General features: G+C 37.2%; 2 protein-coding genes, 1 long non-coding RNA gene and 1 pseudogene across 3 annotated transcripts; 3 read left to right on the forward strand and 1 right to left on the reverse strand.

Annotated features, from left to right (window-relative positions):
• Positions 1-923: 923 nt before the first annotated feature.
• Positions 924-7778, forward strand: LOC113318032 (dolichyl-diphosphooligosaccharide--protein glycosyltransferase subunit 2-like). Its single transcript, XM_026566155.1, has 19 exons — positions 924-1085; positions 1189-1330; positions 1937-2126; positions 2246-2335; positions 2478-2540; positions 2653-2787; positions 3173-3227; positions 3708-3835; positions 3944-4059; positions 4269-4338; positions 4598-4702; positions 4838-4927; positions 5009-5157; positions 5544-5655; positions 5740-5823; positions 6277-6357; positions 6463-6687; positions 7143-7268; positions 7448-7778. Exons 1-19 carry the CDS (start codon positions 1076-1078, stop codon positions 7562-7564), a joined length of 2088 nt encoding a protein of 695 aa, XP_026421940.1. The 5' UTR covers positions 924-1075; the 3' UTR covers positions 7565-7778.
• Positions 7779-8358: 580 nt separating this feature from the next.
• LOC113318313 lies at positions 8359-10800 on the forward strand. The gene is made up of 3 exons (XR_003344423.1): positions 8359-8733; positions 8833-8997; positions 9254-10800. It is a non-coding gene; the product is annotated as an uncharacterized LOC113318313 (long non-coding RNA).
• Positions 10801-11879: 1079 nt separating this feature from the next.
• Positions 11880-13871, forward strand: LOC113317147 (annotated as a pseudogene).
• Positions 13872-14834: 963 nt separating this feature from the next.
• Positions 14835-16443, reverse strand: LOC113317647 (pentatricopeptide repeat-containing protein At1g08610-like). Its single transcript, XM_026565791.1, has one exon. It carries the CDS (start codon positions 16408-16410, stop codon positions 15079-15081), a length of 1332 nt encoding a protein of 443 aa, XP_026421576.1. The 5' UTR covers positions 16411-16443; the 3' UTR covers positions 14835-15078.
• Between the last annotated feature and the right edge of the window lie 7668 nt (positions 16444-24111).

Genomic DNA, 24111 nt, shown 5'->3' on the forward strand with positions numbered 1-24111 from the left:
ATGGATGAATGGAATGGTTCCATACCTGTTTATTCCACTGAAGTTTTGGATTCTTTCTCCTGATAGTTTCCATTGCTGAGGCAACAGTAAATTATGCAGTTATGGTATTACTCCAAATTCTTCTATCTTCTTGGTTATCAGCAACTGGTAGCTCATTTATATCAAACATCTCCAGCATTTCTGTTGGAATCACCCATTCACCTTCCAGCAAAATGTCAGAGACTTTCATATCTGAAAATTGGATCAAATAAGGATTTTCAGGGAATAACTCTAACAGAGTCTTATCTTTTATCCATTTTTCTTTCCAAATTGATATTTTTTCTCCATTCCCCACTATCCATCTAAAATGATTGAGAACATCATTTGCTACCCATTGCATACCTGGCCATACAGATGATTTTTTATAATACTGAATCCAATCACCATCTTTCTCTTGATACTTAGCTTTAAAATATCTAGACATTTCATCTTCTCCAGTTAGAATTTTCTAAACGAAAATTTCCATTACCACCCTCATCTCGGTCATCTCGAATATCCTGTCTCGCGTCATCTCGGGACGAGATTTCAAATTAAGAGACCAAATTTGTTCACACTCCTCTAACGAGTGTATATTTCAGGTATTCTTCTGATTGGTTGATTATTTAACTGATGGCCCCATTACCCTCCATGTTTAGCATCACGATCCTCGTTGCATAACTTTCTAAATAAATCAAGGATAGAGATTGAAATGTGAAATATAGACTCGTTAAAGAGTGGGCAAGAATTCATACTCTCAAATTAAATATGATACAATGTATACCATCTCGCTTGAATTCCGAAATTGGTAATTTGGGTGAGATACGGGCCATCTCGTCTGAGATTGACTATATTGATCCGAGTAAAACGCAGAGTCCTTCTAAATTCGGATCCAATCCCCTACAAGTGTCAATATCGTAATTTCAGGTCTGTCTCCACTCTCGCAGTTTCTCTCTCTCTTCTTTGGTGTACTCATTCTCATTGACTGAAGACGTAAAATTAATAGAAGTTGTGCAAAACCTCAGCCATCCTATTCTGGTCCTGTTAAACCTCCTTAGCAATGAGATCTCGTAACTTACTTTTCAAACCCTAATCTTACTTTACTCATCTCATTTTCGTACAAATCTGTCTTCTCATAATAATAATAATAATAATATTCATCTGTTTATGCAGCAATGGCCAGAAACTTAGGGTTTCTGTTCGTCTTGATATCAGTAGTTGCCATCTGCGAAGCTTCAGTATTTCACCCGATCTCTGAGAATCATCGATCTGCTGCTTTAGAGCTCTTTTCACCTGTCGATGGATCTTTCACAAGGTTCAGTTTAACCTAATTTATACTTGTTTGATCCTTCAATTATGCTGTAATAATCACTTTGTATTGTTTATTATGAGGGTTAACCTTTCTAGATCTTATTTGATACTGATAATTGGACGTAATTTGACTATTTGATTTCACTAAAACCATTTATGATTAACAGAATTTGATTTTTTACTTCAGTCTACAAAGATCTGATTTCACTACTATAGTGAAATTTAGAACAATGTATGACTTATAATTTTTTTCATATAGGAAGGCGTTTGATTGAACTTTGACGTTTAGGATGATTCTCACATTGAAATAAGCCCACTTCACATTAGAATAGTGATCGTGTTTCTTTCGAAATTGCTTCTGTAGGAGCGTGGTTTATTCCTGCATTTTGATTTTGAGTTTATTATGCAATTTTTGAACATATATTTTTATTTTTACAAGTTCAATACAAGTTACAAAGCAATCTTATGCTGCAACTTTCTGATTTTTGTTTGTTTTTGCAATTATTTCGTATTGCTAGCAGAACTTATTGGAGTTTCAAGTTCTCTCCAACATTATTTATTAAATATTTGAAACCGATAATTTAACTAATGATACTGATGTTTGTATCAGCCTAGAAGAGGCATATGAGGCATTAAGAACTTTCCAGATTCTTGGTGTTGAGAAGAATACTGTATCAAGTACTTCAACATGTCCACTTGTTGTGAAGAATCTTCAGTTGTCATCTTCTCCTAAGGACTTGTTCTATGCCTTGAAAGTCAATAGTTTCTTGAACTGTAAAGTTGAGGCTAATACTTTTGCGGTATTCTTCCAATTCTTCTCGTTAATCTGTTTTATTAGCATACTCAGTTACTAGCCACATACCATAGAAAGTGCGTTCTTGTCAAAATTGACTTTTTTTCCTTCCTATTCTTCCTTAAGGGGATTTTTTCGAAACTTCAAGCTGCTGTGAAGGATGCAAGTTCAGTTCTTGACTATTATTATTCAGTTGGCAGCTTAGTTTTGATCAAGGTATTATTTAGTCTAACCTACTCGTGTCTTTTATAATTTTATGTTGCTTCAGATCTTATCTTTCATTTTGAGGTATTGCAGGTGTTAATCGTATTGGAGTTATTGCAGCTTCTTACATACTTTGTTTTGATCTCTCATGCAGGATAAGGGTGCTGAAGGGGATGCACTTCTTGCGGATGCAGATGGAACATTTCACTCGATCAAGGTAAGGCGGCATTTAATAATTTCGAACTGCAAAGTTAGTCTTTTAGAGTGCTTGAGGATCCCTTTTTCTCGGTTTCTGATATGTCGAATTGTTGCTTAAACGCCCTTGGCAGGCCCTTAGTCATGGTGATGGTAGATGGCGCCTTAACTCAAAAAGTGCTGAATCTAGTATTTATGCTGCTGGACTAGCACTTGAAGCACTTGCTGGAGTTGTTTCGTTATCCTCTGCTGAAATTGATCAATCATTGGTAAGCTATTTCATGTATTGATTAAAAGAAAGCCTTGAAATATCATTCCACAAACAAACACTCTTTAATAACTATTTTATCTAAAGTCTAAGAAAATAGTAGCATCATCTATAGTAAGAGCAAACATACTTGGGATAAGGAAATCTGCTGAAGTTAGCCTGCATCTTCTTATCTGTGGGGGTATCTGCTACCACTTCTATAAGTACAAAATAAATTCCTGTTTCGTGAATACTGAAAAGATATAACCATTCTATTCCTATTTCGTAAAAATATATAAAATTTTACATGCATATTATACTCGCCGCATAAAAAATTAAATTGCGAAGCTTCGAATATCTCATCAGTTGCGAATGATTTACTGATATTTGGTTTGCCGTTATTTCAGATTGGGACTGTAAAAAATGATGTAGTGAAACTTTTTGACAGTCTAGAAAAATATGGTATGTATGTCTTTCGAAGTGTCAAAATTCCCGTTATCTTTGTTTTTCCTTGCCATGTTCGTCATATCTATCTTATTGTATTTAGATTGCTTCTCAGTTGCTGCATGGGTTGCAGTATTACCTTGTTTATTTTGTCTTCTTTTTTCTTTTGTACTAGTCAGAAATTCTTCTATACTACACCGACTAAACAATAACAATATATCTAATTATTTGAATAGCCGCTGTACTTCTATTCTATGATGCCGACAATGGACCCTTGTTTGTTGATGCAATGTAATTACGAAGTAATAGTATCTTAGGAGACACCAAATCACCTGTGCGTTGATTGTAAATTTGGTCTTTATTTTTTCTTCTGTTCTTTCATATTTTTCTATTGTAATTTGGAGATAGAATTCGTTCTGATACGAGTTTGTTAAAGTCAAACATGTATATAAATTTTTATTGCCAGTTTGCCCATATTCATGGCTTTTACTGGTTCAGATGACGGAGCCTCCTATTTCAACGAGAAACTTACGGACGCACGTGAAGATCAAGGTCCAATTTCAACCTCATCATCAGTAGTAAGTGGGCTGGCAGCATTTGCGTCGGTTAGCACTGGAAAAATAAATGTATGTGAAACTTGATACGAAGGGATCTGTTTTACTCATTAGTTTTTTCATTTCTGGTTCATAATTGAATATTTCTCCATCTTATGTCAAATGTTTTAAAATTTGCAGCTTTCTGGAGATAAGATTTTGGGTTTGGCCAAGTACTTCCTTGGAATCGGGGTCCCTGGGAGTGCCAAAGACTTATTCAATCAGATTGAGTCCTTGTATAACTTGGAGAATAGCAGGCAAGTAATTTATGTGAATTGTCCTTAAGCAATCGTTTTCCACCATTATATTGTAACAATTTAGTTAGCTGTACCAGTTCCGTGAGCGTGTGACCATTACAGGGGTACATAGTATTGCTATCTGAGTACTGAGAAAGTATTTACGCTGTAACTTTATTGTTTCGTATGGATAACTCAGTTTTGACATAGTAGTTACTTCCTCTTTGCAGGGTTTCCATTCCACTTATCTTGTCGCTTCCAGCAACTGTTGTATCATTGAGTGATAAAAATCAGCTCAAGGTGTGCCAACTGTTTTAATGTTTCTAGTGCTCATCACTTGGGATCTCTCCGTATGAAAGAGAAGTTTCTAATTAATTACCTAACTGAACAAAGTCAGCTGCGTTTGTTTCTTTCGTGAATTCTCCTGAAATGCCTCTTAATGCCTTTACCATGATTCCTCGGCGTGGGAAAATGTTGATGGAAACACGGAGGATTGCGTGCTTTATGAAATTCTGAATTGAACCGCATTGGCTAAATTGTAAATCTCTGTCCTTGTCAGGTTAAGGTGACTACTGTGCTTGGATCTGGTGCACCACCTTCAACTGTGAAACTTGTGCAAGCTTTCCAACCAAGCTCAAAAGACACTCCATTAATTGAAAATAAGGTGCAATATCTCCTTGCATCATTCAGTTTATGCCTTTCTTATACTATCTTTAGAAGTATGGTGGCTCTATTGACTAAGGTGTTTTCTCATGAATAGTAAACTTATGATTTGTGTTTAACTGTTTTTATGATGCAGGAACTTAAGTTTGACTCAGAAAGCAATGCCCATTCATTAGATGTATTGCCACTAGGTTTTGATATTGGGAAATATGTTTTTGTATTCAGGGTAATCCTCGACTAATTCCTTCTATCCCCAATCGTATATTTTCACCCACTTATCGGATATGTCTCTTCAACTTTTTTGCAGGTGTTGCTTCATGATTCTGAGCATAAGAAGATTTATGCTACGGGAGGTCAAACTCAAGTGCCTATTTTTTTTACGGGATCAGTCAAAGTTGACAATGCAGAGATTGCTGTATTGGATAGTGATTTCCAGAGTACTGGAAACAAGAAAAAGTAAATCATGTTACTTCTCTCTTAGTTATTCTTGTGGCATATAATACCATGTGTTAAGATGGTATACATTTGCTTGATTACATGGTTGTGTACCGTACTTCGGAGAGTTGTAGACTGCTCCCTGTATTTGGATGCATTTCTTCCTTGTCTTACCTAGACAGGTGAAGATTGGAAGGAAATTCAGTAAACCATAGTGATGCATCCATATTATTTAGGTGAAAGGTGTCAACGTCGCGATTAATTGAACAACTTTGATGATTCATGAGCTGTCAAAGATACATACGCTGGTGCAGAATGTGTCGTTGTACATTATTAATGTGAATTATGATGAAATCGACCTAAGGTTCAGTCTCAGATACCTGAAATATGTTTGTATTGTTTATCAGATTAGATTTATCTGGAGATACTTCTTTATCACTGTCAGCAGACCATCTGCAGAAGTTGCAACTAACCTTTCAACTTATCACTACTCTTGGCCACTCCTTTAAGCCAGAACAGGTATGTAATTCACTTTCCTGTCAAGTTGTGTTATGGCGTAACTTTCACCTTTCATTATTTATTAAGGTCTTTAACTGTGTGTAGGTCTTCCTCAAATTGATTCATGAGACCAAAGTTGAGCATATTTTTGTGGTGGGGAGTTCTGGAAGCCAGTTTGAGATTGTCTTAGTAAGTTTCTCCGTTCACTTGTGTATCCCGTCTTAATTATTTGCGAAACTTTTGCTGTATTGTATATGTTAAAGAGGCAAGTGAATCATTGATAAGGTAATATGATATTTTATACTATGCTGGTAGTATTCACATCTTAATTACTAGGTCGCCACTACTGTTACTTGTGTTTTAGTAGTAAGTTCAAATTAGTCTGGTGACAAGAATAGATTAAGTGTGTCCACTAGAATTCTTATCAGTTTGTTCAAGATCTATGGATGACAGCAGTTGATATTGTGTACCACACAAAACCGAGGCTGTGCTTGTATAGGACCCCTTTTTTCTTGAAATATCAATTTCCATCAGAAAAGATAATCAATATTTTATTGCTTAGGAGTGATATCTAGAGCTATGCGATTGCTTGCTGTATGGTTCTCTCATGATATATTTGGCTGACAGTAATTCTGCTCGCAGGACTTTCTTCGTTTGGTTGAGAAGTTTTACTACCTCTCAGGAAGATACAATATTCAACTCACAGTTGGTGATGCTGCTATGGTATACTTTATCTAACTAACGTTTATGGTATACTTTATCCAACTAAAGTTTAAGGTATTTCCGTCATTCCATATGTGTTGAACTAGTTCTTCGTAACTTTTGTAGGAGAATTCGTTCCACCGGGATCTTGGTCATGTTGAGCTGGATCTACCAAAAGCACCAGAGAAGGCAACACGTGCTCCTCTACAGCCTGCAGATCCTTACTCGAGATATGGTCCCAAACCTGAGATTACCCACATCTTCAGGTTACCAGAGAAACGCCCACGTCAAGAGCTTTCCCTTGCTTTCTTGGTTCTTACCTTTGTACCTTTGTTTGGGTTCTTATTAGGGGTAAGTTTTCTTTTCTTTATGCGGTGGAGTTTGGATAGGGTGTCGTTTCTGGAACATGAACAGTGATGTTCACTTATTTCCTGGTTTTTGAAAGCTGAAAGCTTGACATATGTCAAATAGGTCTCAGGCCCTAGATAGGTTAGGAATTCACTAATTAACGGTTTGGTTTCGTCGAGTTATGTAGGGTTTCAAAGGTTTTTTTTCTTTGTTTTTGCCCTTGAGAACCAGCTCTTGGTTGTGTTTTTTTGGGTGGGGATGTCGGGTGTTGGTAGAACCTTGTTTGAACTTGAAAACATCATTTCAGGGCCCTCTCACTTTCCAGTTACATCTGTACTATTGGATGCATGCTTTGTCTTGTAGTAGTTGTTTCAACTCCCGACATTCTTTTCAGTTATTTTCTACTTCTAGAAAAGTTTTGAGTCTGCTTATAACCAGGCTTTGGAATCTTTCAACAGCTTTTACGTTTGGGAGTTAACTTGAAGAAGTTCCCGACCTCAGAGAGCTCCCCTCTTGTACATGCTGTTCTCTTCCATGTATTCCTTGCAGCAGTTCTGGGCTGGTACCTGCTTTTTTGGCTGAAGGTAATATTACCACCTTTTGTTCTAAAGTATCTTCTTATGTACTATTAATATATTTGTCATCTAACATGGTAGTAAAGCGAGATTTATTTCCAATAGTAAAGAGCACCCAGGCAAGCTTTTTCCCTCAATTACGACTGGAAGTTTTTATTTATTTTGTGTTTTTTTGCTTGAATGCACAGATGGATCTATTCACTACTTTGAAGCAGTTGGGAATTTTGGGAGCCATGCTGTTGTATTTTGGACACAGGACTCTTTCATACTTGGCATCAGGATCATCCAAGCAGAAATCTGCCTGAGGAAAATTAAGAATTAGCATATATTAGACTCAATTTTGTAGAAGTCCTGCCAATTATATTGCTTCTGACTGTCTGTAGACGCATGATTTGAAAGAAATGTATAATGTCTGCCTTCTGGAGCATGTTCTTTTGATTTGAGAGAAATGCAGTGAAGAGCACGTATGTTGCGTTAATAGAATTATTTTAAATGCATCGTTTTGGGATGTCTGTGGTACTTAAGGTCAAAAAGTTCTTTTTTGGGGGGGTCAAAATGAGCTTAAGCGGGGGTTTACTTTGTGTTTACTTTGTTGGTGCATAAGAATAACATGGCATGCAAGTCATGCGGCAGACATACATCATGATGTTTGTGGTGAAGGTAAGTTTCTCAATTCGGACGGAGAACCACCTCCTCGGGTTTCAGAATTTGGATTTGCCCGCCTTTTAATAGGATGATGTAAAGAACACTTTCATTAATATTACCACCGAGCAGTGAAGCACTGACACACCAGTATTGGCGCCGTGTCTGCGTCAAACGCGTGACGGACACACGATGCGCGTGGTACACTGACACGACACACATGTAAAAGTCTATATTCTATTTTAGTAGTTTGGTAACATAGTGTGTCAAGTAAATCCAGATAATAGTTAATGTGGGAATGTTATATATGTCGCTACTATCCATGGACTTATCACAAATACCCTTGTCCATTATGTATATACCCCTAGCTTCTAAAAAGGAAACTAAAAAATAATAATATTCCATTTTTACCCATTAATCAAAAGTGGAAATAAGTTTATTTCATTTACAATTATCAGGTCTAAATTTATTCCCTTTGCTCTCTCGTCAGTTTCAGACTTTCAGTCTCTTCCTCCTCCACATCCGCCATCACCAACACCACCACTATATCGATCAAACCAAACTCCACCACCATCATCTCCACAATCAACATCTCCACCTCTATCTATAACATTTCAATTTGTGTTTCTTTTTTATTTCCAGTTAGATTCGAGAGAAAGATTTAAGTTTTTCGATGAAATTGAAATCATCATCAGATGTAGTAGAATTTGATAATTGCTCTTCATCTTCTTCGTCCAGATTTTGATAATTGATCCCGTTTTCGAGATTTTTCGATCTATTAATTTCGATTGAAGATTCATGGAGTTATATGAGTTGATCTATGTATTAACAGGTATGATTGTTGTAGGTTTAGGTCTTTAATTTTGATAAGAACTACTCATGAATGAAATTGGCGTTGTTGTTAAATTCGAAATTGTCACATCGATTTCAGATTTGATAGATTTGGTGATTTGAGAAGAAATGGAAGGTAAATCAGAAACACCTATATGAAGAGATTGTTTGTGAAGAGATGATGGTCGTTAGTATCAGATCCGATTTGGAACTGATCAGGAAAATGAGCAGTGAAGATAAAATTGATCGAGAGATTCGTAATCAGGTGAGAATGAACCAACGAGTTCGATTTATTAATTTGGATATGTTAATTGTTTTTATTTTCTTTCAGATGTATGATTAGGGATTTTTTTTTTTTTTGTTGGTGAGATTTTAGGAGTTTTGTGAATGATTTTTGTTGGTGATTGGATATTGTATGATTAGCAAATGCAAAAGTTGTTCTCAATTCAAGATTATGGTGGTGCTTGTAGTTTGTATTGTTGCAACAACTGATGTTATGCTGGTGAATGTTGTGTTTGCAGCAGTGTTTGCGGCAGTGGATATTGTGGTGGTGGCAGTGGTGGTCCTTTTTGTGTTTACAGCAACCTTTGGTGGTGGATTTTAGTGCAGTGTAATAGAGGTGATAACAACATTTATGTTGGTGTTGGTGCAGTAGAGGTGGTGGTAGTGTAAATGGAAGCAGCAAACCTTATGTTTAAATGAAATTCAAATATAAAAATCATCAGGAGCAGCGGTCCATCTTCTTCTTCTTCGTTGAAGATTCGGGTGAGATCCCAATTTTAGGTTTTGATTTCTGGTATGGATCTCATTTTAAACTAAATTTCCGATAATAAACGATTTCAATATCAGATTCAGAGTGATCGAGATTGATTTTTGGTTTCATTTAACTTTTAAGATCGAGATTCGATTTTGAATGAATAATTGGCAGTTTGAATTTGGAGTTTGAATGAAGAATTCAGTGTTGAAAAAGATACATCAGTCATGGGTACTTGTTGATTTCGATTATAGATACTATAATTAGAGAAAGCAAAGAAGAATCAGGGGTCTGTTGAGAAGAATCGAGAATTAGGGATTTGATTTACATAAAATGAAGAAATTGAAGCTCTCTAATAAAGCAATTGAAAGTTACTGATCAACTTTGAGTTGGCTTGGTGTTTATTTGTGATTGATTCAAGAAGAAATTTGAAGATGTTGGTGGTATCTGAGATGGAGTTGACCTAATTGATTGCTGTTGTGCAACATGGAAATGGAAGCAGAGGTTGCTAGGGATGGAACTGCAGGGCTGGGAGTTGCTATTGCAAACAACAAGAATTAGAGCTGATATTGCAGACAACAACAATTAGAGCTAAGAGAGGAGCTGTGTTTGAGGATGCAAGGCTGTATTTACAGTGTAGGTGTGGAACTTGGTGATTGTCTTTTGGAAACTTAGGAGATGGCTTATGATGGAGATGTTTTTGATGATTTGGATATAGTTGTAGTTGTTGAGATGGGTTTGCAGTATTTGCGTACTTTAACAAAGACGGTGGTGGTTATATTACAGTTGACGAACTCCAGCAAGCTTGTGTGGAGCATGACATGACTGACGTTCTTCTATCATTAAAGAAGTTGATCAGGATAATGTATGTATTGAAAATCATTGAAATTTTTAATTGTTCATATATCATTTTGAGCTGGAATTGCAGTGACTGGTACTGGTAAAGATGCAAGTGCAGGAATTGCATTTTTAGTGATGCTGCAAGCGCAAAATTGCAGCTGTTGTTGGAGTTGATCTATAAGTTTGTGGAACAAGGTTGCAGTTGGTGAAGCAGTGAACAAATGGGAGTTGAAGTGAAGTGCAGAACAGTTTGATGCTGCAGCTGAAGCTTGGCCAATAGAGCTGGGTTTGCATACAGTTTGTGAAGTTGAGCTTACTGATAGATGCTCAGCTGGTATATGTGAGTTTTTTTTTTGTCAAACCAGGTAGCTTTTTATATGCATGTTACCTTGTGTTTATGCATGAATATGTGGTGCAATGGTAGCACAACTACCTATATGTCAGAAGATGTGTGTTCGACTCACACTAGGTTCACTTTTTTGTGTACAATTTTTATTTTTTGGAGACAACTTGTGATAGTTGCCTCCATATATGAAGATAACTTGTGCTAGTTGCTTTCACTTTTGAAAACAACTTTGTGCTAGTTGCCTTCATTTTTGAAGACAACTTGAGCTAGTTACCTCAGATTCGGAGACAACTTGAGTTAGTTGGCTCCATTTTGTTTTGCAACTTGTTCTTGTACATTATTTTATTGAAAACAACTTGAGCTAGTTGCCTCCACTTTTGGAGACAACTTAAGTTAGTTGCCTCCGTTATGGACACTATTTATTGGAGACAACTTGAGCAAGTTGCCTTAGATATGGACACAACTTCTGCTAGTTGACTCCACATGGTAGTGGTGGTCGTCGACGGCGGTGGTTGGCGGCGATGGTGGGTGGCGGTGGACATTGGTGGTGTTGGTTAGCGGTGGCGGTGGTTGGCGGTGGTGGACAGTTGTGGTGGTTGGCGACGGTGGTGGTTGGTGGTTAGCGGTGGTGGACAATGGTGGTTGGCGGTGGTGGTTGGTGGTGGTGGTTGGTGGTGGTGGTCGTCGGTGGTAGTTGGTGGTGGTGGTGGACGGCGGTGGACAGTGGTGGTGGTGGACGGCGGTGGACAGTGAGGTAGTTTTTTTCTTTTTTTCTTGAATAACGGTTAGTCCTTTTTGTAATACACTATGTAAAAGAGAATATTTTAGTAATGTATTAAGCTTAAAGGTATTTGTAAAGTTTAAAAGGATATATTTGCAAGGATTAATGTTAGTTAATTTTTCTATATGTGAGCTAACTTAACGGCATAAAATTGAATTTTCTTTCATGTATTTACGTGATTAATGTATTTGATATACTATATCACTATGATCTTAGCATATAAAAATTATTTTATTAATGTATATATAGACGCGTCCGTGTCCTGATGATTTTGGATTTTTGCCAGTCCATGTGTCCGTGTCCCGTGTTAGTGTCCGTGCTTCCCAGCCACCGAGTGTTAAAGAAGACGTCGAGACTTTTTCTCTCCCCGTATATTATCCATATCCCCCAAAGAAAGGGATATGCACATCTAAGCGTCCCAAAATGTTTCCAACCGCTCAAATTTTGAAGGCACAGTTTTCCGAACGCTCTTTAGGTACTTCTCTTCTCTCTCTCTCTGAACCTTAAATTTTTTGCAGCAAACATGGTTTAAATTCGCAAAACACAAAGAAGCCATTAATCAATGGCTGTTCTTTATACTGAATTCTTTCCATACTGTTACTCTCTAAACATTCACTCAAAAGCCTCTCCATTTCCTTGTCATCATCAAAAGTCGATTATTCTCAGCTGCAAAAACCCTACCACAAATGACCGCATCTCTGGTAAGATAAGAGTTTCAGCTGAAACAAGATACTTCATTTTCAGTCACTTGATTTTCAAGAAACCCATTTCATTAAACTCCTCAATAGGTCCTGTAAAGCAGGAAAATATAGCGAAACACTTTATTTTCTGGAATGTATGGTGAATAAGGGTTTTAAACCAGATGTTATTCTCTGTACAAAACTTATTAAAGGGTTTTTAAATGCTAGAAATGTTGCGAAAGCCGTCAGGGTCATGGCGATATTAGAGTCACATGGTGAACCAGATCTTTTTGCTTATAATGCATTGATCAGTGGATTTTGTAAAATGAATCAAATAGAATCTGCAAATAAAGTATTACATCGAATGCGAAACCGAGGTTGCTTACCGGATATAGTTACTTATAATATACTTATAGGGAGTCTTTGTAGTAGAGGGAAGTTGGAACTAGCAAGGGAGGTTTTCAGTCAGTTGGCGCTGTATGATTGTCATCCTACTGTGATTACTTATACAATTCTTATTGATGCTATAATTGTACAAGGGGGCATTGATGAAGCAATGAAGCTTTTAAAACAAATGTTATCGGAAGAGCTTCAACCTGATATGTATACTTACAATGCTGTTGTTAGAGGAATGTGCAAAGAGGGGATGGTAGATCAAGCTTTTGACTTCATAATGAATTTGGCTGAGCTAGGCTGTGAACCAGATGAAATCTCGTATAATATCTTGTTACGAGCATTTTTGAGTCGAGGGAGATGGATTGATGGAGAGAGAGTAATCGAGAAAATGATCTCGAGGAGCTGTGAACCGAATGTAGTCATTTATAGTATTTTGATTAGTTCATTATGTCATGATGGCAAAATGAAAGATGCTATCGTTGTACTGAAGACCATGATGGCCAAGGGGTTAACTCCAGATGCTTATAGTTTTGACCCAGTAATCTCTGCGTTATGCAAAGATGGGAGATTGGATTTAGCAATTGAGTTCTTGGATTTTATGATCTCTAATGGTTGTTCTCCTGATATTGTAAATTATAACACAATCTTAGCAGCTCTCTGCAAGAGTGGAAAGGCCGAAGAGGCTCTTGAAATCTTTGAGAAGCTGAGCCAAACAGATTCCCCTCCGAATGTGAGTTCATATAACACAATGATAAGCGGGTTATGGAACAGTGGTGACCCTAAAAGAGCTTTAAACATGGTCTCAGAAATGGTAGATAAAGGCATAGACGCTGATCAAATAACATATAATTCTCTAATTTCATGTTTGTGTAGGGATGCAATGGTGGAAGAAGCGATTGAGTTGTTGGTAGATATGCAGAATAGCGGGTTTAAGCCGACAATTATTAGTTACAACACTATGTTACTAGGCTTGTGTAAGATACATAACATTGATACGGCTATCGATATACTCGCAGTGATGGTGGAAAATGGGGTTCGACCAAACGAAACTTCTTATATTTTGCTTATTGAAGGTATGGCTTATTCTGGATGGAGAGCTGAAGCTATGGAGTTGGCAAATTCACTTGTTTCTATAGGTGTTGTTTCTAAGGATTTCTTCAAAAGATTGAACAGGACATTTCCTATGATTAATGTATACAAAGATCTCTCTAATTCAGACATCGAGAAATAGTTCTTTTTGGTGGCTGTACTTTTTCAGATCATGGATTATTTTTAATGTGTTCTCACCATATGACCAAAATGGGGTTTACTAATTATGATCCAATTTGTTTTAGTTTCTTTTCCTCGGCTGCTTCGACCACGCTGTCGAAAACTTGACCCAATTGTTAATTTAGCAAATTTTAGCGCTGCAGTTTCACTGCAATGTCCAAACAATCTCCATTATATTAAGATTATAATGGAGGCTTCAGCAAATGATATTCAAAGAGTCAAGACTACTTCTCGGGTGTAGGGCATGAATGTTGCATGAGGGCCTCTTACAAGCAAAATCCTATTAGTTCCTTTCGGCTATGCCTTCCTGGTTCAAGCTAGAGCCATATATGATTTTTAACAAAGGCTTTAGTAAAGTGTCCTACCGATTACTGAGAGTGAGTCACTATTTTAAAATGGCATTCTACCAATTACTGTTGTTGCTGCAGTCAGCCGCTACTACTACCACCAATCCTGCAAGTCACATTCGTCGAAGTCATTTTGTTGATCATCATCAGAATTATTCTAAATTGTACACTGGAAATAGATATATCAACCTTCAGTCTCAAAGTAGAGCAATACTAAATGTTTGTGGAGTACTTCTAAATTTACTAGACGCACAGTGAAAGCATCCGTTGTCTTCAGTTTGTAACTCCAATTATGGAACACGAATGTGTTTCAAGATTAAACCATGTTTGGTTTGTTATTTATAAACGATTAGACAAAAAGACATACAAACCTATCCAACTAGAAAACTGGTTCCCTGTTCAATAAAAATGATTTCATGCTAATTACTGGTGAAGTGGCAGGTCTCATATATCTGATGGACAAATCGAGCCATTACAATAACCCACTACCTCCTTGATTTATTTGCTATCTTATGAACACGTCTTCCACTACCCTCGCTCTCAGGATTTACAAAAAGAGAAGGAAATCAACATCCGGGATGGTCTCCCTCTCCATAGGATTTACCCTTATACAAACAAAAATACAGTAGCAGAGAGTAGGAAAAATGAATAAAGAACCCCATGGGGGTTATAAAAGAGAGCGAATTCCATAAAACTAGAATTTTATTCTTAACTTGTCAGAGTTGTCTACATAACATATAATACAATTTCTGAAAATATGAACCAGATCTACAGAACTTTTTTCTGTTGGCAACAGATTGCCAACAGGATATTGAAATGGAGCCAATTACCTCTTCAAATAGATATAGCTGGAAAGATGCAAATTGCAATCCCAGTATTCTGACGCCCAACAAATCTGTAGACTGCAAATTCGTAGAACTCTTCATGCCATGTCTATTCCGTCTCTGTATCTTCCTTAAGTACCTTCCGTTCGATCAGTTTATTACGTAGCTTCGTAGCATCTTCTGTCATACCGGCAGCAGCAACTCCATTAACTAGGGCAGTGTAAATTATTTCATTAGGCCTGCATCGACTAGATACCATCATATCTAGAACTTCAATAGCCATTTCCACCTTACCATTTTTGCATAATCCCTGAATTACAATACCGTACGTACTAGTTCTGATCTTACGGTTTCTTCTGTCCATTTCCTTCAACATCTCCAATGCCTCTGTCACCAGATCCACCCGGCAAAACCCAGCAACCAAAGAATGAAAAGTAATATCATCAGGAGTAACCCCATGCTCGTTCATCTCAATGAATAGAGCCATTGCTTTCTCCATATCACCCTTCTTAGCTAATCCATCAATCAAGGTATTATAAGTGATCAGAACAGGAGAACAGCCGATGCGTCTTAACGATAGAAATATGTTTAACACCTCATCTGTCATTCCCTCCTTAACAAGGGTCCCAAGAAGAGTATTGTAGGTAATGATATCAGGAGTACATTCCCGAGAAACCATTTGATCTAGGAAGTCAATAGCCCGATCCAAAAGCCCATTTTTGCATAGACCATTCAGCAAGATATTGTAAGTGACAAGAGTAGCATCATTGGAAGTCTTATTCATAATTGAGAGGACCTCATCCACTTCATCCCAATGCCCATGGCTACAAAGGCAATGGAGAAGGGTGTTGTAAGTGACTGAATTTGGCTCCATCCCACGTGATAGAAGCTCAACGATAATGAAGGTAGCTTCTTCATATTTCCCTTCCTTACACGTAGAATTAATCAGAGAATTATAAGTGACTATATCGGGATAACAACCCTCCATCGACATATCCTCCAAAACCTCCATTGCCCGTTCTGCACCGCAGTGCCTACAAACAAGCTCGATAAGCACAGTGAAAGTGATCAGATACGGAGGACACCCCTTTCTTAGCTGGTCCTTCCAAAATCGTATTGCCTGGTCATACTGATTGTGATCGAACATGCGCCTCAGAATGGTGTTATATGTGATCACATCAGACGAACAACCACTCAAACCCATGTCCTCAAGAACATCCATAGCTGCTCTTATCTGTCCTTTTTTACACAGACCACCAACCAACATATTATAAGTGATTATGTCCGGCACCCCACCAGACATAACCATAACTTGCAATACTTTCATTGCTTTCTCCAACCGACCAACTTTGATCAAGCCGCGAATTACGTTTACGCAGGTATTAAAATTGGGAACTTGACTTTTACGAGACATCACATCAATAAGATTCGATGCTTCCATTAATTTACCATGGCTACAAAAACTCTGAAGGATATTATTTTTCAGAAAAGTGAAAAATACTAGAACCCCTTACTATATGGGTTCAATATATAGAAGCCCCACTAAATGGATCATATATTGTCAACTCCATACTTTCAGAAAATGATATTACTAGGCCCAAAATATCAAATTTTCTTCAGATCTGGCCCATAATTAATTATTATGAATTTTAATAATGACAACATTACCCTTTAGTATATATACAAGAGGAATATATCAGAAGATATTTCATTTCTTCATTCTCTTTCTCTTTCTCTTTCTTCTCCATCTCTTTCTCTCTCGGCTCCAGCGTTTCAGATCTGTGAAGAAGAAGAAGACGAATCAATCCAGTAGTTTTTGCAGCTGATCATCAGTTAATCTTCAAATATGAATCAATCATTCAATCGATTTCATTTGAATCTAGGTTTTAGTTGGTTTTTAAGCTGCATCAGGTTAGGTTTTCGTTGGATCGACTGTTTTTTTTGAAGATTTTGAATCGAATCTAAGTTTCAGTCGATTCGAAGCAGCAGAAATCATTTCCGATTAGGTTCATCATTCTTACTTTTCTTAGTTCGATTAATTCGATTAGGTTTTTGATTTTTATTTTGATTGATTCTGTTCATATATGAGAAGAAGAAGAACCTGATTTTTTTTTGAATCAATCGAAGATCTTTAATGTAGTTTTAACCCTAATTACTTACTTTTTATGCAGATTCAACAATGGAACTAAGAAGATCTTCAACAGCAGCAGAAATAAATTCGTCGTACGAGAAAATATATGAAAATCAATAAGATTTCTCTCGTTTTTAATTGAATCAACAAGTTTTAAATCTAGGTATGCGTTTAGGATATTGTTGTTTCTGTTGTTTTTGTTGTTGTTGTTGACTTGTTTTTGTTTTTATTTTGCTTATCTCGCCTACACATCGTTTGATTGATGAATCTGTGGCAGTGTTGGTGGTGGATATGCAGGTTCTGGTGGAAGATGAGGAGGTTGTAGTGGTTGAGTTGGTGGTATTGGAGAAGTTTTGGAGGAGGATCTGAAGTCAGTGGTAAGTAAGCTGATTCTTTCTTTCTTATTTGACATAACTTGCTTTATTTTCAACATTTTTTATGAATAGATGTATTTTGTGTACAAATTTATAGCAATATGACATGTTTTGTGTTGTTTCATTAATTTTGTATTCTGTGTACAAATTTATAGCAATACGACATGTTCTGTGTTGTTTCATTAATGTGTATGGATAGTTTGATACTTAGAAATTACTGTGCAAGTGTATGAGTCTTAGAATTCTGATGCACAACATGTGTAACTTGCGTCTACACATCCAAATTTCATGTGTAACTTGCGTATACACATGTATAATTTGCGTATACACATGTGTAATTAGGAGTTACACATGCTAATTGAATGTGTAGCTTATAGTTACATATGTGTTTTCATTGAACTGCTGGATACACATGTCATATATGGATGTGTAATTCTCAGTTACACTAGTCAGGTGCATGTATAACTCCTAATTACACATGCTAAGCAAACAAAAGCACCCAATTGTTGAGACAAAAGCAATTGCAGGCACTTTCCTCCCCCCATTGTTGAGACATTACTTCCAAAACACCCAAGGTCTTATCTTCGTGTAATTGCTAGTTAATGGTGGTGTTTTGGTATGAATCTAAGAGGTTTAGTATGGATAATTTGTATTTGGAGTTAGTGGTGGTGTTTTGGTATGAAGCTTAGAGGTTTGGTATGGATGTTGGAGCTGTGTTAGACACTGTAAGTTGGATCTACTTTACATTCTGTTTGTCTTAGTGGTGGTGTTTTGGTATGAAATATATTTGTATGCACATCATGTTTTAAATATGTTAGCCATCTATAATCTCATCTTTTATCGACTCTGAGAAGGATATCATGTGATTTCTATAACCATATCCTTGTTTATCAGTTTGCAGCTATGTGTACACTACGTGACAGTCTGCGTGTTTAACTAGCATTGGTAGACTATGGATGAGTAACTAGTAGTTACACATGCTAATTAAATGTGTAACTTATAGGTACACAAGCTAAATGGATGTGTATCTACTAGTTACACATGTTAATTAGATGTGTAACTATAAGTTACACATGCTAATTTGATGAGATATGCATATACAGTTCTTAGAAAATATTGAATGGTGCTGGCAATAATTTTGATTATTTTATTTGTTCCTGAATTTTTCTTTTGTAGTGGATTGACTACGTTAAACTACATAGAGATTGATTAATTGTATCAGAAGTGCAAGGATGAAGGTTTGTGTTTCGATTTTTAAATGCCAGTACCTTTTGTTATTTGTCTGAAACTTTTACAAGTAATTCACTGGACTTGACTGATAGACTAGATTTGGCACTTGATATCATCACATATATTGACATATTTAAACTGAACCAAGAATGATGTTCATGTGAAACCAATCCTTTTTTAGCTGTTTGCTCCTGGCCTGTAGTTGTATGTTTTATTTGATGTTTGTGAGTCTTCGTTTATATCTGAATAAGTACTTCCTTGGCCTTCTACAACTGAAGTATCTAGTATTCATGTATTGGAGGTGATTTGTATATGAGCATCTTGGAAGATGCTCATGATTTTGCTATATTCAGTTGTCAAATACAAGTGTGGTGGCTGTGGTAGGAAGTGCAGGTGATGGTGCTTACAGAGTGATGGCTGGTGCTATACTGAAGAATGGTTGCAGCTGCTGGAGTGACTACCAGAGCCACCACACCTTATATGACATGTGTAACTGTTGATTACACATTTCATATGCATGTGTAACTCCAAATTACACATTTTATATGCATGTGTAACTCCAAAGTACACATGCATTTTATGTGTACTAGATGATTATACATGCTTGTTTATGAGTGTTTAGTTAGATGATTATACATATGCTATGATTTGATGAAATTTGTAGTGGAAGGTATGCTGATCTTTTGTAATGAAATGGTACTGAACAGGTTATGGATGTGTTGATTTCAGAGTATGAAAGTTCATAGAGAGCTGTAGGAGTGTGCAAGTTGTACAGATGCAGATTTGGCATTGGTTTGTAATGAACGAGTACTGTTATTGCTATCATATAGCTCAGGTATGCACTGGTTGAAGAATCAGAATGGTTTGAGTTAATGATGCTCAGGTAGATTTATGTTAGGAGTTAACATTACATGTACTGGTGCAACTACAGTTAAGACAGTGGTATGGAATAGAGGAAATGAAGCTGGCTGGTGCTGAGATTTGTACTCAGTTGGTGTTGGTTGCAGTTGCAGGACATGGGTTCCGATGGAATTGATATGTGGTAAGTTATGGCCTGAGTCTGAGAACTCAATATTGCATGCTAGATGCATGTTAGGATAAACAGGTGCAGAGTTGCCAATGTATGTTGCTATTGCAGTGGATTTGTCAGGAATTGATGCTGGTAGAGAATGATGAAATGAGTCATGGTGGTAGCTGTAGGATAAATGTTGTTTAAAGTGTGCATAGTGTTGTGTAAATTTCAATTACACTAGATATATGCATAGGTAACTCCCAATTACACTAGACAGATACGTGTGTAACTAATGCTAAGAAATTATTGTAAATAAATCTTAAAGTGTAATACATGTATTTTTTTTGTGTTTACTTTTTTATGTCTATTTTTTTATGTGTAATTTCTCATTACACATGCCATATGGATGTGTAACCGTTGGATACACATGTTATATGCATGTGTAACTTCTGCTTACACATGTCGTACACATGTGTAACCCTTTCATGCCATACCCATGTGTAACTTCTAGATACACATGCTCGTTGCATGTGTAACTTCAGATTACACATCCATATATTATTGGTGGGAGGCAGTGGTCAGCGGTGGTGGCCGCCGACGACGGAGGTGGTGGTTGGTGGTGGTTTCTGCTGCTGCTGGTGGTCACTGGCGGAGGTGGTTGGCGGTGGTGGTTGGTGGTGGCGGTAGTCGGAGGTGGTGGTTGGTGGTGGTTTCGGTGGTGGTGGTCGGAGGCGCTGGTGGTCGCCGGCGGAGGTGGTTGTTGGTGGTGGTGGTTGGTGGTGGCGGTCGTCGGAGGTGGTGGTTGGTGGCGGCGGTCGTCGGAGGTGGTGGTTGGTGGTGGTGGCGGTCGTTAAAGATGGTTGTGACATCATGTTTAGTATATTTTAATATTTTGAGATTAAATTTAAATTTTATTTAATTTGGGGTTTGGAAATATAAAAAAGGGTATGGATGTCTTTTAATAACTCGGGCCTAGATTTAAACTTCTTTTAACTAGGGGCCTCATACTATGGGTTATCCATGGGTTGGGCCTTAGCCTAATTTTCCCAAAGGAAAATCGCTATATGGATCTAACTTACCACGCAGGACTGAAATGGATCTGGGTTCTATTTTGGATCTTAGAAAAATTGTCGGGCTTGGCTTGGGAAGTAAAGGTGGGTCGGTGTCGGTGATAAGGTTAGAACCATTCTTTAGGGACCATGGTTTTTTTGGGGACCATGGTCTTATTAGGCCACATACCATATAATGTTAAGGGATGTCCTAAAATCATGAGATTACTAATTTGGCCCTTACCCTAATTAAAATTAACTCTAATCTAATAACTTTTCCTGATTAAAATTAACCCTAACTTAATCTAAAACAAAAACAAAAGAATCCTAAACCCTAGCCGCACCAAAAAAACGCAGAAAAAAAAACACTCTTCTCCTGTTCTTCTCTTCTTCCCCATTTCAACATCGTCTTCATCGATTAATCGTCGATTCATAAATTTTTCATCGTCGATTAATCAATCGAGTATAAGAATGGTTCGTCGAAAGCAAACCAACCGACTCCCAGGAACAGGTCCCCCATTAGGATATCTAGCAAATCAGCCAAGTGATTTGGAGATTCATAAAGAAGTTGAACCGGAAAATGAAGTCATAATCAGCTACAATAGATGCCCGAAGAAGCCTGAAACTGACATGGCAAAGATCCGCATGTATTTTTATGCAAACCCATTACTTTTAATTTGATTTTGATTCGTTTAATTGTATAGAAATCATCAAAATAGGGTTCAAATGGAAGTTACATTGTGTTGTTCGGTTAGAACGAGTTTCAAAAAAACCCTAGTTTTCTAACCGAACTTCCTGATATGAAGAACACGAAGAACAGTTCGGTTTCATGAAATTTAGATATAGCTTACCGAACTCGTAGTTCGGTTGTTTCGCAAAAAATGTTAAAACTGTTTTGCAACCGAACTTCACCTTTATTACTCAAAATTTGTTTGTTGAAATTTTGTAACCGAACTCTGCTTGTTTGCACACTATGTTGGGTTATGATACAACCGAACTTTGTCCATTATGTTAGGTTGGTTCGCAATTTTTTTTTTAAACTATGTAGTTACCGAACTCTACCCATATTAAAAAAAAAAAATTCAATGTAACCGAACTGTGCTATTTCCCCCCTGTGTTGAGTTCTCGTGTAACCGAACTTGTCCATTTCTGTTCGGTTGATTCGCAAACAATTTTTAAAACTACAACGTAACCGAACTCTACCCATATTACAAAAAAAATTCAATGCAAACGAACTGTGTTTTTTTCTCTGTATGTTGAGTTATGATTTAACCGAACTTTTCCCACTCTGTTTGGTTGGTTCGCAAAAAATCATGACAAACCGAACTCCTAACTAATTGCATAAATGTGGAGTTCGGTTTGTTCGCAAAAAAACTGGACTAACCGAACTATTCCCCGGAACACAATTTTTTTTTTTTTAGAGTTGGCTTATTTTCGTGAACTTCTGCTACTAACCAAACCTTACTACGAGAACCCTTATGTTGCGTATGATTTAGTCAATCATAAATCGGTTAAGCTAATATCTTTTTTTTTCTTGATTAGTCGAAAAGGAAAAAAATCAAACCAACCTTTACTGGAAGATCTGAGAACTCCCACGCCTAGAGGCAAAGTACACCTTGGTGTCAATAAGCGTGGAACCAAAAATGCTAAGTATGGAGGTGGGTCATTACCGGGTGTTGTCATCCAAGATGTTGTCAATAGAGATAATGTTGACAATGTAATCCAACAAGTTAATGAAGAGATTGTGGAAGAGATGGGCAATCAAGAACATAATCAAGGTGGAGAAGAGGAACCAACTGAAGAAGAAGAATGAAATGAGGATGACAATGATGACGGTGAGGAAGATGGAGATAAGGATGGAGATAATGAAGATGACGAATCAGAGGAGGACTCGGATGAAGAGGAAGAGGAACAAGTAGAAATAGTGGCAAAAAAAACCTAGAAAGACGCCTAAAAAGCCTTGTGCTAGATATGCATACATTCCTGATGACGATTTGTGTTTGCCGCCAAAGAAGCCAACTTATGGTACTCCAAGAGATGGAGGGGAGGTATTGATGGGCTACCAAAACTCATGGGCTGCCAAGATCTTTGCGACTAAGGTATTGAATCTTAACCATCAAGATGTCTCAGTCATTTTATTATGAACTTTATTATATTTTGACATATATTATATTTTTATATATATATTAGTATATAAGATATGATGTTGTTTTTGTAGGATCATAATAATGTTGTTCGTGTTTTGAAATGTCAAAAGAACAAGATATGGAAACTAGATAATGAGTGTCATGAGGTCTGCTTGGCGGTATTTGATTGTGTATTATGGAACGGGATACAACATGCACACCAAAAATTTGATGTTGTCACTGTTACTGCATTTGCCGAGAGGGCTTATCTAGAGACGGATACCTTTCATCTACCTTTTGGTGAGATGGCAATAACTCCGGATGATTGTTTTAGAATCACATCCCTACCAATTACGGGAAAAAGTGTTCGAGATGGCTACGATCCCTCGATGAGTTATGAACTTCTTGAAAAGTTGGTCGAAAAGTGTCTAGGATGCAGCGATAAAAAGGCACAATGTGAGTTTAGACGAGCTTCCAAAGATCCTGAGAAAGGTGATGAGTATAATGAGTTTGAGGCAGACCGCACATACAAGAAGAAGTTGAAAAAGATCAAGTTCAAAACCTTGTTTGATGAGTTTTCAGGGACGAAATATTTGGTTGCTCGAGGAAAGTTGGTGATGACACGAGAGAAGATTAAGCACCATGTGACTGCTTATTTGTTATATCAACTAGGAACCATTTTCTTCCCGACACTTCAGATCACGTGGTAAATGCTCATTACATCCAGATATTGGACCCCCTGAATAAGGTGAACAACTACTATTCGGGCATTTCGGTTCTTTCATTCGTTCAAGCGGAACTCAGAAAAGCTTCGAGGCTTAAGAGTGGCTATTTTGGAAGCTTATACACCCTTGTTCAGGTACCCCGTTAAATTATCATTTGTGTGTTTCAATATATAAGTGAATGAATGTGTATTGTTACTAATCGTATTGCGAATGTATTATTTGTTGCTTCTTCTCATAGGTTTGGGTGTACGACCACTTCCCTAAACTGCAATTGTCTCATGCTCACACTCCTTGGCCTTATGGGAAGCCTACAGCTGGTAAATATGAATTTTTGAATTCACAGGAAAAGAATAAGAAGAAAAAGGTGTTGGAATTGAGGGAGACATTGGATAAGTTAACAGTCGAAGATGTGGTTTTCCATCCTTACACCATTGCATCAGATGAAGACGAGGAGGATGTTGAGGTTATTGACTTCTCACCTGTTGCGGCTTATAA

The sequence above is a fragment of the Papaver somniferum genome, chromosome 10 (genome assembly GCF_003573695.1).
Source record: "Papaver somniferum cultivar HN1 chromosome 10, ASM357369v1, whole genome shotgun sequence".
Classification (NCBI taxonomy): domain Eukaryota; kingdom Viridiplantae; phylum Streptophyta; class Magnoliopsida; order Ranunculales; family Papaveraceae; genus Papaver; species Papaver somniferum.